Genomic DNA, 15,135 nt, shown 5'->3' on the forward strand with positions numbered 1-15,135 from the left:
AGGACCGTGCATAAGCGCACCATTGTGCCTATCATCCTTGTCTTACTGTCCTATTGTCCTAATTTAACTGTACCTACTTTGCTTATGTTTATGTTTATAAATGAATAAATTGAATGAGAGAGATGAATCCAAGTATTATGAAGTCTGGAGTAAATGGTATACCTGGTTAGAGAATAGAAAAATAATTACAGAATAAGAATTATATAATAGTATATGAGCGTTTTGTATATCTGTGTAAGCATAACTGCACCATTGTACCTACCATCCCAGTCTTACAGTCCTCTTTTATCATTACTTTTTACTTACCATATGTTTATACATACTATTTTATACATGTTTGACAAATAAATAAATAAATTACAATAGGTGTATAATATAGTATAATGCAGTGATGTTCAATAAAAATTATTTTTTAAAAAACCAATCTTATCACTAGGTAATAAATTCCACTTGAAGTCAGAGTATGTTCTTTTCAAGTAAAGATCATGATAAAAGATGAAAAGGTTTGCTTTTAAACTTTTGAGGCAAAATGAGCTATAGCAAATCCTTCACCAAATTATGTACTTCACTGGAGTACTATGGTTTTGGAAAATAAAAATTACCATGTTTTTTGGAGTATAAGATGCACCAGAGTACTGTATAAGGAAAATTGGGGGGGGGGGGAATCTACCAACCAGGTATTTAACTGGCTAGCGTGCTTAGTCTGTTCAGCTTCAGCACATTATTTTATCCCCTGGTTGTTGTGGTTAGCTCTGGCCCAGCTCCTGCCCCAAGGAATGTGGAGGTGGAGGTGGGGGAAACATCCACATGCCACAGGCCTGTTTTGCTCCTGACAGAGTCTGCCAGCGAATTATTAATACATGCATTGATGGGAATAAGGAGATCGCTGACCATTTCAATAGCTACTTCTGTTCAGTTTTCTCAAAAGACACCTTACAAAATAATACTATAGAGGGATATAGCATTGCTTCCAGCTGTACAGATTCAGCTCCAGTGATCTTAGAAGCCGATGTCTTAGAAGAACTTGAACGATTAAAGATAAATAAGGCAATGGGTCCAGATGGCATCCACCCCAGAGTTCTTAAAGAACTCAGATCTGTCATTGCTACCCCCCTGACTGATTTGTTTAACCAATCCCTGTTAACAGGAGATGTTCCTGAGGATTGGAGAATGGCCAGTGTTGTGCCTATCCACAAGAAGGGCAGTAGAGAAGAAGCTGGTAACTACAGGCCAGTTAGCTTGACATCAGTTATAGTTAAAATGATGGAGACTCTACTCAAAAAGAGGATAAATCAGCACCTAAAAAACAATAACTTATTGGACCCAAATCAGCATGGCTTTACTGAAGGCAAATCATGTCAGACTAATCTCATTGATTTCTTTGACTATGTTACAAAGGTGTTGGATCAAGGTGGTGCCGTGGATAATGCCTATCTGGACTTCAGCAAAGCCTTTGATACGGTTCCACATAAAGAGCTGATAGATAAATTAGTGAAGATTGGACTTAATCCCTGGATAGTTCAGTGGATTTCAAGCTGGCTGAAGCATAGACATCAGAGAGTTATTGTTAATGGCGAGTATTCTGAGGAGAGACAGGTTACAAGCGGTGTACCACAAGGGTCTGTTCTGGGTCCTATTCTTTTTAATATGTTTGTGAGTGACATAGGGGAAGGTTTGGTAGGGAAGTTTTGCCTATTTGCCGATGACTCTAAAGTGTGCAATAGGGTTGATATTCCTGGAGGGGTCTGTAATATGGTAAATGATTTAGCTTTACTAGATAAATGGTCAAAGCAATGGAAACTGCAGTTTAATGTTTTCAAATGTAAAATAATGCACTTGGGGAAAAGGAATCCTCAATCTGAGTATTGTATTGGCAGTTCTGTGTTAGCAAAAACTTCAGAAGAGAAGGATTTAGGGGTAGTGATTTCTGACAGTCTCAAAATGGGTGAGCAGTGTGGTCGGGCAGTAGGAAAAGCAAGTAGGATGCTTGGCTGCATAGCTAGAGGTATAACAAGCAGGAAGAGGGAGATTGTGATCCCCTTATATAGAGCGCTGGTGAGACCACATTTGGAATACTGTGTTCAGTTCTGGAGACCTCACCTACAAAAAGATATTGACAAAATTGAACGGGTCCAAAGACGGGCTACAAGAATGGTGGAAGGTCTTTGTTCTGTCTGGGTCACTCCGGAAGCCAAGACCAACCCAAAAAGAGAAGCCAGACACACCGGTAAAAGGCAAAGGCAGTTTATCAAATTCAAGAAAAACACAGGTAACAGAAAATGTCCTTACAAACAGGAAAACGCTGTATCTTCAAATATATCCATGAAGGGAAAAGTCCATGCAGCAATACAGGATTCTTTCTCCCAAGACTAGGCTGTAGATAGCAGACCTACACCTCCCACATGTCTTCCAAACTGCTGGGCCACAAGCCAGGAACAGAGACGTCGAGAACAAAGCAGGTCACCGTAACTCCAACTGATAACACTCCACATGGCTTCAAGGGCTTGCCTGCCTTTTAAACCCTGCTAAGGAGGACCACACCCAAGCCCAGCTGTTCCTAATTCAGTGCTGATAATACTTCTATAATTGTTCCTTTCGTTGATCTGAACGTCTCTGTCGCATGTCAATGACGGCTTGTGCTTCAACACCTAATGACTCCAAGCTACTGTCTGGGGAGAGCCCCCCCCCCCCGGGGCTCTCCTGCTGTTCTCCTTTGTCCCATTCCTGACTTTCCTCTCCCCCGTCCGACTGCTCAGCCCCCTCCTCTTCGCTGTCATCCTCCTCCGGGCATGGAGCCAGCAGAGACACAGCTGGTCCCTGAGCAGCCTCAGGCTGAACCACAACAGTCTTAAGCATAAAACGTATCAGGAAAGACTTAATGAACTCAATCTGTATAGTCTGGAGGACAGAAGGAAAAGGGGGGACATGATCGAAACATTTAAATATGTTATATATTAGAGAACCATCTTTCAGCTGTGGTGAGGGGGGCGTTTGCCCAGGTTCGCCTGGTGCACCAGTTGCGGCCCTATCTGGACCGGGACTCATTGCTCACAGTCACTCATGCCCTCATCACCTCGAGGTTCGACTACTGTAATGCTCTCTACATGGGGCTACCTTTGAAAAGTGTTCGGAAACTTCAGATCGTGCAGAATGCAGCTGCGAGAGCAGTCATGGGCCTACCTAGGTATGCCCATGTTTCAACATCACTCCGCAGCTTGCATTGGCTGCCGATCAATTTCCGGTCACAATTCAAAGTGTTGGTCATGACCTTTAAAGCCCTTCATGGCACTGGACCAGAATATCTCCGAGACCGCCTTCTACCGCACGAATCCCAGCGACCAATTAGGTCCCACAGAGTGGGCCTTCTCCGGGTCCCGTCAACTAAACAATGTCGATTGGCGGGCCCCAGGGGAAGAGCCTTCTCTGTGGCGGCCCCGACTCTCTGGAACCAACTCCCCCCAGAGATTAGAACTGCCCCTACTCTCCCTGCCTTCCGTAAACTTCTTAAAACCCACCTCTGTCGTCAGGCATGGGGGAACTGAAACACCTCCCCCGGGCATGCACATTTTATGTATGGGATGTTTGAGTGTATGCTTGTTAACAAAATGGGGTTCTTTTAAATGTTTTAAATTATATTTGGATTTGTTACAAACTGTTATGTTATGCTGTGAGCCGCCCCGAGTCTGCGGAGAGGGGCGGCATACAAATCTAAATAAATAAATAAATAAATAAATAAATAAATAAATGGTTAAATAAGGCTCAGGAGGGAAGTGTTTTTAATAGGAAAGTGAACACAAGAACAAGGGGACACAATCTGAAGTTAGTTGGGGAAAAGATCAGAAGCAATGTGAGGAAATATTATTTCACTGAAAGAGTAGTAGATCCTTGGAACAAACTTCCAGCAGACGTGGTTGGTAAATCCACAGTAACTGAATTTAAACATGCCTGGGATAAACATATATCCATCCTAAGATAAAACACAGGACATAGTATAAGGGCAGACTAGATGGACCATGAGGTCTTTTTCTGCCGTCAGTCTTCTATGTTTCTATGTTTCTATCCTCTGACAAAGGAAGTGTGGGTGACATGGAAGAGGGGGGTTTGGCAGACAACTCAGGAGGAGATCAATCATCTTTATCTTTGCTGGATTCAGATCAGGAATGTATGACAGACCCACACATGCATAGAGTTATGCATAGGAGAGAACAATTTAAGAAATATTACAGGAGATAAGAGAGGGCACCTGTGTTTGGGTGGGGCCCCAGTAATTAGAGCTGCTGATAAAAATAGCAGCGTGCTGGCTTGGCCATTGTGGAAGATTATCTGATCGTAGTTCGTCAAGGTAAATTGTTGTTTCCTAATTGTATTCAAGACTGGATTCCTGGATTCCTGGACTTTGGATTATACTTCATTGTGAGTGTTTATCACTGTTTGGACAACAGTAGCTGTGACCCAATTTCACAGTTACTGAGTTAATAATTGGACTTCGTTCTTGTATTGTATTCCAACTATGCCTTGTTGCTACAAAAAATCCCTTTGAAGTTTAAAAGGGAGTTTTCTCTTCTGTTGATAAAGAACATTTATTTGCTTTCTATCATGTGTGTATGTGTCTGCTTGGACTAATTAACCTGTAATTAAGGGCGGTTGGCACATGGCGGCAGAACACTGGTTAGGGCTGAAAAAAACTTTCCCAGAGGGAGTAGGAATGAAAAGAAGCCTGCAAAGACTTAGGGCAGGAAAAACTGCTTTGGAGGGAAGAACTTCTTAGGAACTTGGAAAGATTGTTAGCAACCTAGTTAGTGTTGTGTATACTTCTGTTCAGTTTGGGGATTTTTCAGATTCTGATTCAGAAAGTGGTTATGAATTAGTGGTAGGGCCTGATTTAGAAGCAGAAGAAGTAGGAGATCAACCACAGGATGTTTCTATGGGTTCAGATTCAAGTGAAGGAGAAGCAGAGGCTAGATGGATAAATCCTTATTTCATATGCTTGCAGAGGCGAAGAGAGCAAATGTCAGGGAAGAAAGATTAAGGAGAGGAACGGGTTAATTAATTAAGTAATTAATTTGTCACGTCTGGGTGTCAGAGGAAGAGAAGAGTTGAGTCGTCAATCTGCGTTACGAAATATGGAGGTTTCTTTCAAGCAGCTCTGAATGTAAGCAATGCCTTGTGTGCTTTTAATTGCAGTTTTTATGACTCTGGGTTAACTCTGACTAGCCATAAATCTTAGAATGACTTGTGGAATGTTTTAATGATTTTGATGTTGCCTTGCATACCGAAGTTTAAGATAAGACATTAGCGCTGCATGCCAAGATGATTCAGTGTGGAACAAAGGAAAGAAAAATAACGATGATGTGGTGTTTTACAAATAAATGCATTTAGCAATCCTTTATTCCAATTACCAGTGGCCTCAGCTGGAGATCAGAACAGTTAGGGCCGGGGAAAAAAGCTTTGGAAAGAGCTACATTCAGAGTATAAGACACACACAAATTTTTAGCTTCTTTTAGGGAGCAAAAAGGTGTGTCTTATACTCCAAAAAACCCTAGTATTTTCATAACATGTTCAAACCATGTTATCACAAAATTCATTGGTCAGGAAAGCACACACACCCATAAAAATATTATTTATTTATTTGTTTGTTTGTTTGTTTGTTTATGTATGTATGTATTTATTTATTTAATTTCTATGCCGCCCTTCTCGAAGCGACTCAGTCACAGCAGCTGTTTTATTCTCTTTTTTCAGGTATTATTTCATCCTATATACAAGTATTCCATCCTTATACAGTATAATTAAATTATATCCTACCATTTGAACATTCTACTAAAAGTAATTTTCAAAAACCTGGTACTTGATTAAATCCCTTTAAAAATATTGATAGACTTCTAATGATCTAGCAGTACTTTTCTAAATACCAAATATTCCATGTGCTTTATCCTTACTTACCTCTTCTTTTGCAGCTTTATAAACTTTCTTCATTTTTGCAATCTTCTGCCTAGCTTGATAAGAGCGGCGTTGTGACATTCTCTGGGCTGCCTTTTGTTTCTGACTTAATGAGGTAGTTATGAAACCAGGTGACATAGACCTAGAAAAGAACTGATATTTTGACCATTATTTTCACAGATCCTACAGTACAAATGCTACTATGGATGCGAAAAGTCATTAAATATTAAAATAAATACAGTGATACCTTGTCTTACGAACTTAATTGGTTCCAGGAGGTTCGTAAGGTGAAAAGTTCGTAAGATGAAACACTGTTTCCCATAGGAATCAATGAAAAACTGATTAATGCATGCAAGCCCAAAATTTACCCCTTTTTCAAGCCAAAGCGCCCGTTTTTGTGCTGGTGGGATTCCTCTGAGGCTCCTCTCCATGGGAAATCCCATCTCCTGACTTTCGCGTTTTTGCGATGCTGTAGGGAAATCCCAGGAGGGGAATCCCAGGATCGTAAAAACGGGTGCTCTGTTGGGCGCCGCCGCCAGGCTCTCACCTTCCAAAACAGCCGAGGGCTTCTTGGCGTTCTCCTGAACGCCGAACCCGAAAGTTCGGCAAAAGTTCGGGTTCGGGTTTGAGAGAACGCCGAGAAGCACCGCTGCCCGGCTGTCACCTTCTCAAAAGAGCCGTGGAGCTGTCAGCCAGTCGGGAGGCGCAAACGGAGATGGGGAATTCCAATAGGGAATTCCAGGGGCGGAGCTTTGACATCATGGAGACGTCCTTCCTGGAGTTCCCTACAGCAGGAGGTGGGATTTGCCATGGAGGGGAGCCTCAGGGGAATCCCAGGATTGCAAAAACGGATGCTTTGCTTGCAACGGAAGCGGGGCATTCCAGCGGCAGTGGCGGCAGGTTCGGAAGGCGAAAAAAGTTCATAAGAAGAGGCAAAAAATTTCCAAACCCCGGGTTCGTATCTCGAAAGTTCATATGATGAGGGGTTCGTATCATGAGGTTCCACTGTACTGTGAAAACTACTATTTTTGTGCTCTAAAGCAGAGATGTATATAGCAATAGTCATTGGCTTTGAAATAGTGAGCATGGCCAGATAACTGAATTCCCAGCCCTCTTTATATGCATGCAGTGCACATAACAAGGGCGTGGCCTCAGCCTCAAAATTGCACATGTTTTGAAGCTAATGGCACTATAGAAACTTCTGGAAGATCATGTTGCCAAACTTATTTTTTAAAATTCCTATTAAGGAACATGTGTGCAAATTTACATTACTATTACTTTGTCATCTCTCACTTCTGGAAAGTACTGACTTAAATGACTTAAATTTTCTAATAGTATGCCAGGCACTATTTTTTCCCAAATGATACCTGTGAATTGGAGGATGACATGACTGATAAAAATGAAGAAATGGGAAAGAAATGCAAATATCTACAGTATGTCACAGAAATGAGTACACACCCTCACATTTTGTAAATATTTAAATACATTGGGACCTCTACCTAAGAACGCCTCTACTTAAGAACTTTTCTAAATAAAAACCAGGTGTTCAAGATTTTTTTACCTCTTCTTAAGAACTATTTTCTACTTAAAAACCCAAGCCTGGAAAAATTTCCCAGGAAATTTGAGAGCGGCACGAAGGCCCAGCCAGTTTCCTGGCATTCCCCCTTTAATCCGGGCCATCTCGGACTTTTCTGGGCTGCCAGAGGAGCCTTTTGGTAGCATTTAAGGAGGCTTTTCTTTTCTGTGGACGCTTGGAGTGGGAATAAACCTCTGCCAGTGCCCAGAGAAAAGAAACGCTCCCTTTGCTCTTGGCAGCCCAGAGCAAATTGAATGTTTTTCTTTCTCTGGGTGCTTGGAGAGTGAATGAGAGTAGAGGGGAGCCCTTCAGCATGGGAAGGAAGAGGAAGCAGGTAGCAGCAGCAGCAGCAACCAGCTTTCAGTCAAAGGAGCGGGAGGTTCCCCCCTCTCGTCCACCTGGGTTTCTCTCTCTGGTGCAGTGTATGAGAGGCAGCCTCACATCGGGTGTATGGGAGCCGCATGCTCCTCCTCGCAGCCTCAAAGTACCTCTTTTTTTTTAAGCCTTAAAGTTTTGGATTTTTTTGATTCTCATCAGTATACATGGTTTTAAAAAGTATACATAGTTGTAAAAGGTATTCTGCTACAATGGTATTTTATTAAAAAATATAATACTACACCAGGGGTAGGCAAAGCTTGCTCTTCTATGACATGTGGACTTCAACTCCCAGAATTCCTGAGCTAGCATGATTGGCTCAGGAACTCTGAGAGTTGAAATCCACAAGTCATAAAAGAGCCAACTTTGCCTATCCCTGTACTACACCATTTGGTTCAGAATACTTTTTTCCTTGTTTTCCTCCTCTAAAATCTAGATGCGTCTTATACACCGGTGCATCTTATACACCGAAAAATACGGTATATGCTGCTCATTCCAAAACAGACTCAGAGCGGCTGACAACAGTTATGCATTTTTGTATTTTGATTATGTATTTTGATCCAAAATCTTGTTGTTTCATGGTACAACCATCTCATATGAAAGAAGGTCACTTGAATTTTTTTGCATTGCCAACAAATCGGGTTTAGTTTTGAGTAAATTTTTGCCAATCATGTTGGGGCCAAATGCCATCTGTAACACATTTTATAGTAGTTCTTATACGATACTGATTTATATAGTTTAAGATTTCTATTCCATACTTGTTCCCAATCTGCCAAGTGGATATTGCGTTCTATATTTTGCAACCACACTACCATGGGTCCTTTGATCACATCTTCATTTCTTTCATATTGTAATAAATAACTGTAAAGATTGGAAATAATTTTGTTTTCTGGGCCTGCCAGGACTTTATCTAAAGTATTTAATTCCATATCAATTCCATTTTCTTTCATATCTATCTTGCATCAGATTTATATTTGGACATATGGCCACCAATCAATAATTATGTTTTGATTCCATAGCTCTTCCCTACTTTTGAGTTTTCCAGTTCCACCTAGAATATCATTTTATGTATTGTATTATATTGTATTTCATCATTTTGTTTCTGTCAAATGGGTTCAGATATATCATTGCTTCCATTTTTGAAAGCCAATTTAGGATTTTAATATAATATTTTCTTTTTATATACAACCAAGTTGTAATCAATGCCTCCCTAACCAAATGCCTCTGGAAATATTTAGATTTTTTTTTCTTTGTTCCATAAGAAAAAGTGCCAGCCAGTTAATAAATCATGCTCTTCTAGTGCCCGAAGTCAATTATTATTTAGATTTACCCAATCTCTTATCCACACTAATACTGCTGCTATTTGGTAAAGTTTCCAATTCGGGAGTCCAAAGCCATCTCTACTTTTATTGTCTTTTATCTCTATTTTTTTATACTTGGTTTTTTATTTTGCCAGATAAATTTTGTTGTTATTTTATCTAAATTTGCAAAGAACTTTCTAATTTTAGAGGAACTACAGTACTTGAAACAAATATAGCATAGAGACAGCATACAAATCTAATAAACAAACAAACAAATAAATAAATAAATAGCAATTTAAGAATAATATTCATTTTAATAATAGATATATGACTTAGCAAAGATAATTGTAAATTTTCCCATCTTTTAAGATCAGATTCTATTTGTATTATCAAAATTTATGATTATTCTCTTTTATTGTTGAACATTTATTTGTTAAATTAATGCCTAAGTATTTAATTTTCTTCACCACTTGATGGCCCAAATCTCTTTCCAAATTCCTTTCTTGTTTGGATGTCATATTTCTAGTTAACAATTTGGTTTTTTGTTTGTTATTTTGAGACTTGCCACCGAACAATTTTTCTCTAATCCATTAATCAGAAGTGGGCCTGTTTCATGTGGTTCCTCTAGGAAGAATACTAGGTTGTCCGCGAATGCTTGTAATTTATATCTTCCTTTTTAACTGTGGTTCCTTTAATATCCAAATTCTCCCTGATTTTATTTAATAATATTTCTAATGTTAAAATAAAAAGTAGAAGTGACAGTGGACAACCCTGCCTAACTCCTTTCTGAATGTGGAATGTTTTGATTATACCTCCATTTATTATCTCCTTGGCAGATTGGGAAGAGTATATAGTTTCAATCATTTTTAGAAATTGATCGCTGAATTCCGTTTTTTGAATTAATAATTTAATAGAATAGAATAGAATAGAATAGAAAATAAATTTATTGGCCAAGTGTGATTGGACACACAAGGAATTTCTCTTGGTGCATATGCTCTCAGCATACATAAAAGAAAAAGATACATTTGTCAAGAATCATGTGGTACAACACTTAATGATTGTCATAGGGGTCAAATAAGCAATGATGAAACAATCAATATTAATAAAAATCTTAGGATACAAGCAACAAGTTACAGTCATAGAGTCCTAAGTGAGAGAAAAAGGATGATAGGAATGATGAAAAAAACTAGTAGAAATAGAAGTGCAGATTTAGTAAAAAATCTGACAGTTTTGAAGGAATTATTTGTTTAGTAGAGTGATGGCATTCGGGAAAAAACTGTTCTTGTGTCTAGTTCTCTTGGTGTGCAGTGCTCTGTAGCGACGTTTTGAGGGTAGGAGTTGAAACAGTTTGTGTCCAGGATGCGAGGGGTCAATAAATATTTTCCCCGCCCTCTTTTTGACTCGTGCAGTGTACAGGTCCTCAATGGAAGGCAGGTTGGCAGCAATTGTTTTTTCTGCAGTTCTGAGTATCCTCTGAAGTCTGTGTCGGTCCTGTTGGGTTGCAGCACTAAACCAGACAGTTATAGAGGTACAGATGACAGACTCAATGATTCCTCTGTAGAACTGTATCAGCAGCTCCTTGGGCAGTTTGTGCTTCCTGAGCTGGCCAATGTATTGCCAATCCACATTGTCAAAGGTTTTCTATGTATCCACAAAGACAACTGCTACTTGCCTTTCTGGATGCGCTTCGTAATATTCAAAAATGTTTACAATTGTTCTTATATTTGTCCTAATTTGTCTCATTAACAGAAATTCATTTTTTTTGTTCTTTCTGCCATTTTATTCATAAACATTTTGTAATCAGCATTTAACAATGAGATTGCCCTGTAATTTTGTATTAAATTTGGTTCCGCATCTTCTTTCAACAATCTGGAATCTGATTTATTTCTCAGATGCTATTTGGGGTGCTGACAGTGGTGATATGTGACTCCCTCCACGATTCTGGTATTTTCCCCTCTGACAGGACTTCATTGTATAGTTCTAACTAGTTTCAGTATTGCTTTGTGAGCGGTTTTATAGAATTCTGCAGGGAAGCTGTCCGGTCCAGGTGATTTATTGTTCTTCTGCTTCTGAATAGCATTTTTAATTCTTCCAGAATTATATCTCTATTTGTTTATCTTATTTTGTTATCTTAGAAATGGTTATCTGTTGCAGATATTCCTCAATCTTATCTTTCCCTATTCCTTCCTGCTTATATAAATTTTCATAGAATTCAACTATAATATCTTTTATTTTCTCTTTGTTATTTTACAAAGTTCCTGTTTTATCCTTAAACTGATGGATTATCTAATTTCTCCTCTCTTTTTTAATTTTATATGAAAGCCATCTACCTGTTTTATTTGAATTTTTGAAATATGATTGTTTTGCAAATTTAAGATTTCTAACGCATTCCTTTTGCTCAGTTATATTCAATTTACCTTTGACTTTTATTAATAATTCCTCTGTCTTTCCATGTCCCGGTTTTCCTTGTAATTTACTTTCTAATTGTTTAATTTTCTTTAATATATTATTATATTGACTATTTTTTCTTTTTTTTCTTTTTTGCTGAATATATTATTGTTCCCCTAGTATACACTTTCATTGAATCCCAGAGATTTTGTGTGGAAGTTGGTTGTTTCCTGTTTTCCATCAGAAATAATCCTAATTCTTTTTCTATCATTTGCTTCTATTGATTATCCTGTGTGAGTTGGATCTGCCTCCCGGAATACTACCAATCAGCTGTCCCACACTGCCACTGCCACCTATTGCCACCTCCACGTGTCTCATTTTTGGCCTCCATGCATCCTGCTTTCAGCCTCTGCACGGCCCATTTTTGGCCTCTGCGGGTCCTGTTTTTGGCCTTGTCCTGCTGACTGGAACAGGCTGAAGACCAGATGCATGGAGACCAAAAATGGGGCCCACAGGGGCAGTGATAGTTGGCAGCAGCGATAGGCAGGCAATCCCCGCAGACTTGAACAGCTGATTGGTTGTATTACAACCACCAATTATCTGCATGTGTTAAATCAGGCTGTGCTGAAGCTGATCACCTGTTTGCTGTTTGCTGCAAGGAGGCAAATTGCTGGGAGGCAGAGGCTGAATGGTGGTGGTTGGCAGGTGGGCAGGGCTTCAGCAACATTCACTCTGTAAGACACACAGACATTTCCACCCACGTTTGGTTTTTTGGAGGGGGGGGTCCGTCTTATAGTTCAAAAAATATGTTATATTGTATTTACAAATATGACATTTCCATTGGTATTAATTCTTATCTGTATTTTAACAAATAAAAGGGGAGAAAGACATTCCAAAAAAGCAATCAAATTTGGCGACAATTGACATTATTTACCTAATTTGACAAACAGCCAAGATTTGAGCACGACATGTCTGTTCATTCTGTGGTTTCAGCAACAGAAATGGAAATTCGGCTCTAAGTCTAGCAGACAGCTTCCCAGACTGTGCATAATCCATGATGTCATACACTATCATTGCTCTAGGCCAATTTTCCAATGTCAGCCTTCTCCAACAATTATGTCTGCCACCATAATATGCTGGAGTTTCATCCATATGACTGGCATACTAGAAAGCCATAAAGAAACATTTATTAAATATTAATTATAAACCAATTAAATTTGGGTAGCTTAATTATGTACTTATTTTATTTATTAAATTTATATGGATGCCCATCTCATTTGCATATGATTCTTGGTGGCATATATACCATATTTTTTGGTGTATAAGATGCACCTTTTTCCTCCCTAAAAGAGGCAGATCATTAGGGTGTGTCTTATACTCTAAATATAGCTTTCCCCCCCCCCACTAGCTGCTAATGATCTTCCCAGCTCTTATCTTGCAGTCTCTTTCATTGTTTCACTCTGTGAATAATGTTTTCCAAGCCCTAAGTCTTTGCAGGGGTTTTTTCATTGTTCCAACTTGCTCCGAGTAAGTTTCTTTCCAGACTACATCCAGATGCTAACAATGTTCCCAGTTCTTACTGGCTTGCAAGCTCTTCATTGTTACTCTCTGCCAAGAATGTTCTCCAAACTCTGTCTTTGTAGGGTTTTTTTTTCATTGTTTTACTTGCTCCAGATGTTTCTTTCCAGCCCTAATCAGATACTAACAATGTTCCCAAGCTCTTTCATTGTTGCTCTCTGTGAAGTAAGCCCTAAGTCTTTGCAGGGTTTTTTTCCATTGGTCTAACTTGCTCCAAATATTTCTTTACAGCCCTAATCAGGTGCTAATGATGTTCCTGGCTCTTAGCAGCTTGCAAGCTCTTTCATTGTTAACTCTCTGCAAAGAAGAATGTTTTTCAAGCCCTAAGTCTTTGCAGGTTTTTTTTCCATTGCTCTACTTGCTCCTACTGTTTCTTTCCAGGTGCTAATGATGTTCCCAGCTCTTACTGGCTTGGAAGCTCTTTCATTGTTACTCTCTCAGAATAAAGGTTTTTTAAAGCCCTAACCAAGGGATAAAAAAATGTGCTGAAGGTAACCAGACTAAGGACACTACCTAGATGAATACCTGGTAAGCAGATTCTTTTCCCTATTTTCCTTCCCAAAAACTAAGGTGCGTCTTATACTCCGGTGCATCTTATACTCCAAAAAATACAGTAGTTAAACATAAGTAAAAACATAATATTCTACCATTAAAAACAATGAAAACCTACATTTAAAATACAATAATAAAAAGACAGAGGAGAATGTACTTTAGCAATATAACCATTTAACAGGCTTTATAAGTTCCCAGAGCCTGATGTACACCCATGTTTTAAGGATTCTTCTGGTAGGCCAGAAAGGTTAGGGTCAATCTCACCTCAGGTGGGAGGAATGATGTATCAAATGGTGGGTACAACAGCAGAAAAGACTCTTTTTCTGGTTCCTGCTAAACAAAGCTCCTTGATCAATGAAACCCACAACATGCTTTCTGCTGGACTTGAGGGACTGGGTAGATGCAATTGGAGAAAAGGCCCTCTTAAACAACCTGGTCCCACATGATATAGGGCTTTAAAGCATAAAACAGCATTATGAATTGGACCTGGAAGCTAATCGACAGCCAATGCATCTTGCAGAGCAAAGGTGGAACAAGTGCAGTTCACAGAGTACCTATAAGTTGCCCATCCTGATGAAATCTGTACCAGTTGAAGCTTCCAGATAATCTTCAAGGGCAGCCTCATGTAAAGCACATTTAGTAATCCATTTGAAAGGAGACCAGGGCATGAGTGACTGAGAGTAGGGCTTCCTAATACAGGAGTGGGTACAACTGGTGCTTAACATGAAGCTGTGCAAAGGGCCATTACTGACACCTGTTTTTTGAGCAGGAGCTGTGAGTCCAGAACAGATTATGCAACTCCACCAAGTATGCTAAATCCCCACATAGAGATGTTCCCAAAGCCATTAGTCATGCCAGGGTTCAGTTCAGGGGTGGGTTCAAAATTTTTTTGCTACCGTGTTTCCCCAATAGTAAGACAGTGTCTTACTTTCTTTTTACCCCCAAAAGCCCCACTAGGTCTTACTTTCGGGGTATGTCTTACATACCCCCCCCGCCGTTTCCCGCCTCCACTCACCAAATTGACAGGGTGAAGTCGGGAAGACCCAGGGAAGGTTTCTTTGGCCGCCCAGCAGCTGATCTGCTCGGCAGCGCGGCAGCAGCCCTGGCGGCGGTTCCCTCCGCTTTGACGGCGCTGGTCCGCTCGCTCGTCCCCGCAACCGACCCGCTTCCCCGACACGCGTCTGGAGGGGAGGAGCCGCTCTGCGCAGTTGGGCAGCCCTGCCTGCCGGAAAGGAGGCGAGCGAAGGAGGGCGCAGCTCCGGCCGCCCGCTCGGCTCGCTTCTACAACTTCGGACCAGCGCCGTCCTTCGCCTCGCATTTCCGGGTTGGCGAGCCTGGATTGTTTTTCCTGCGAGCGCTGGTCCCCGCTAAGCCTTCTGCGCCTGATTCGGCGAGGCGAGAGGGAAGAAGGAGAAGCGCAAGTGGATG

General features: G+C 40.3%; 2 protein-coding genes across 8 annotated transcripts in view; one reads left to right on the plus strand and one right to left on the minus strand.

Annotated features, from left to right (window-relative positions):
• The window catches only part of KLHL15 (kelch like family member 15), a 127,807-nt gene that overhangs the window by 106,934 nt on the left and 5,738 nt on the right, over nt 1–15,135 (plus strand). The gene's annotated exons all lie outside the window — the stretch shown is intronic.
• Nucleotides 1–15,135, minus strand: part of C4HXorf58 (chromosome 4 CXorf58 homolog) — a 129,523-nt gene that overhangs the window by 22,432 nt on the left and 91,956 nt on the right. For all 6 annotated transcript variants that reach the window (XM_070750696.1, XM_070750697.1, XM_070750701.1 and 3 more), the window contains 2 exons: nt 12,512–12,741; nt 5,941–6,079 (listed from right to left, as the gene is read on the minus strand). In XM_070750696.1, the coding sequence (XP_070606797.1) occupies nt 5,941–6,079; nt 12,512–12,741 (369 nt within the window). The remainder of the gene's footprint in view (nt 1–5,940; nt 6,080–12,511; nt 12,742–15,135) is intronic.

This window comes from Erythrolamprus reginae, chromosome 4 (genome assembly GCF_031021105.1).
Source record: "Erythrolamprus reginae isolate rEryReg1 chromosome 4, rEryReg1.hap1, whole genome shotgun sequence".
Classification (NCBI taxonomy): domain Eukaryota; kingdom Metazoa; phylum Chordata; class Lepidosauria; order Squamata; family Dipsadidae; genus Erythrolamprus; species Erythrolamprus reginae.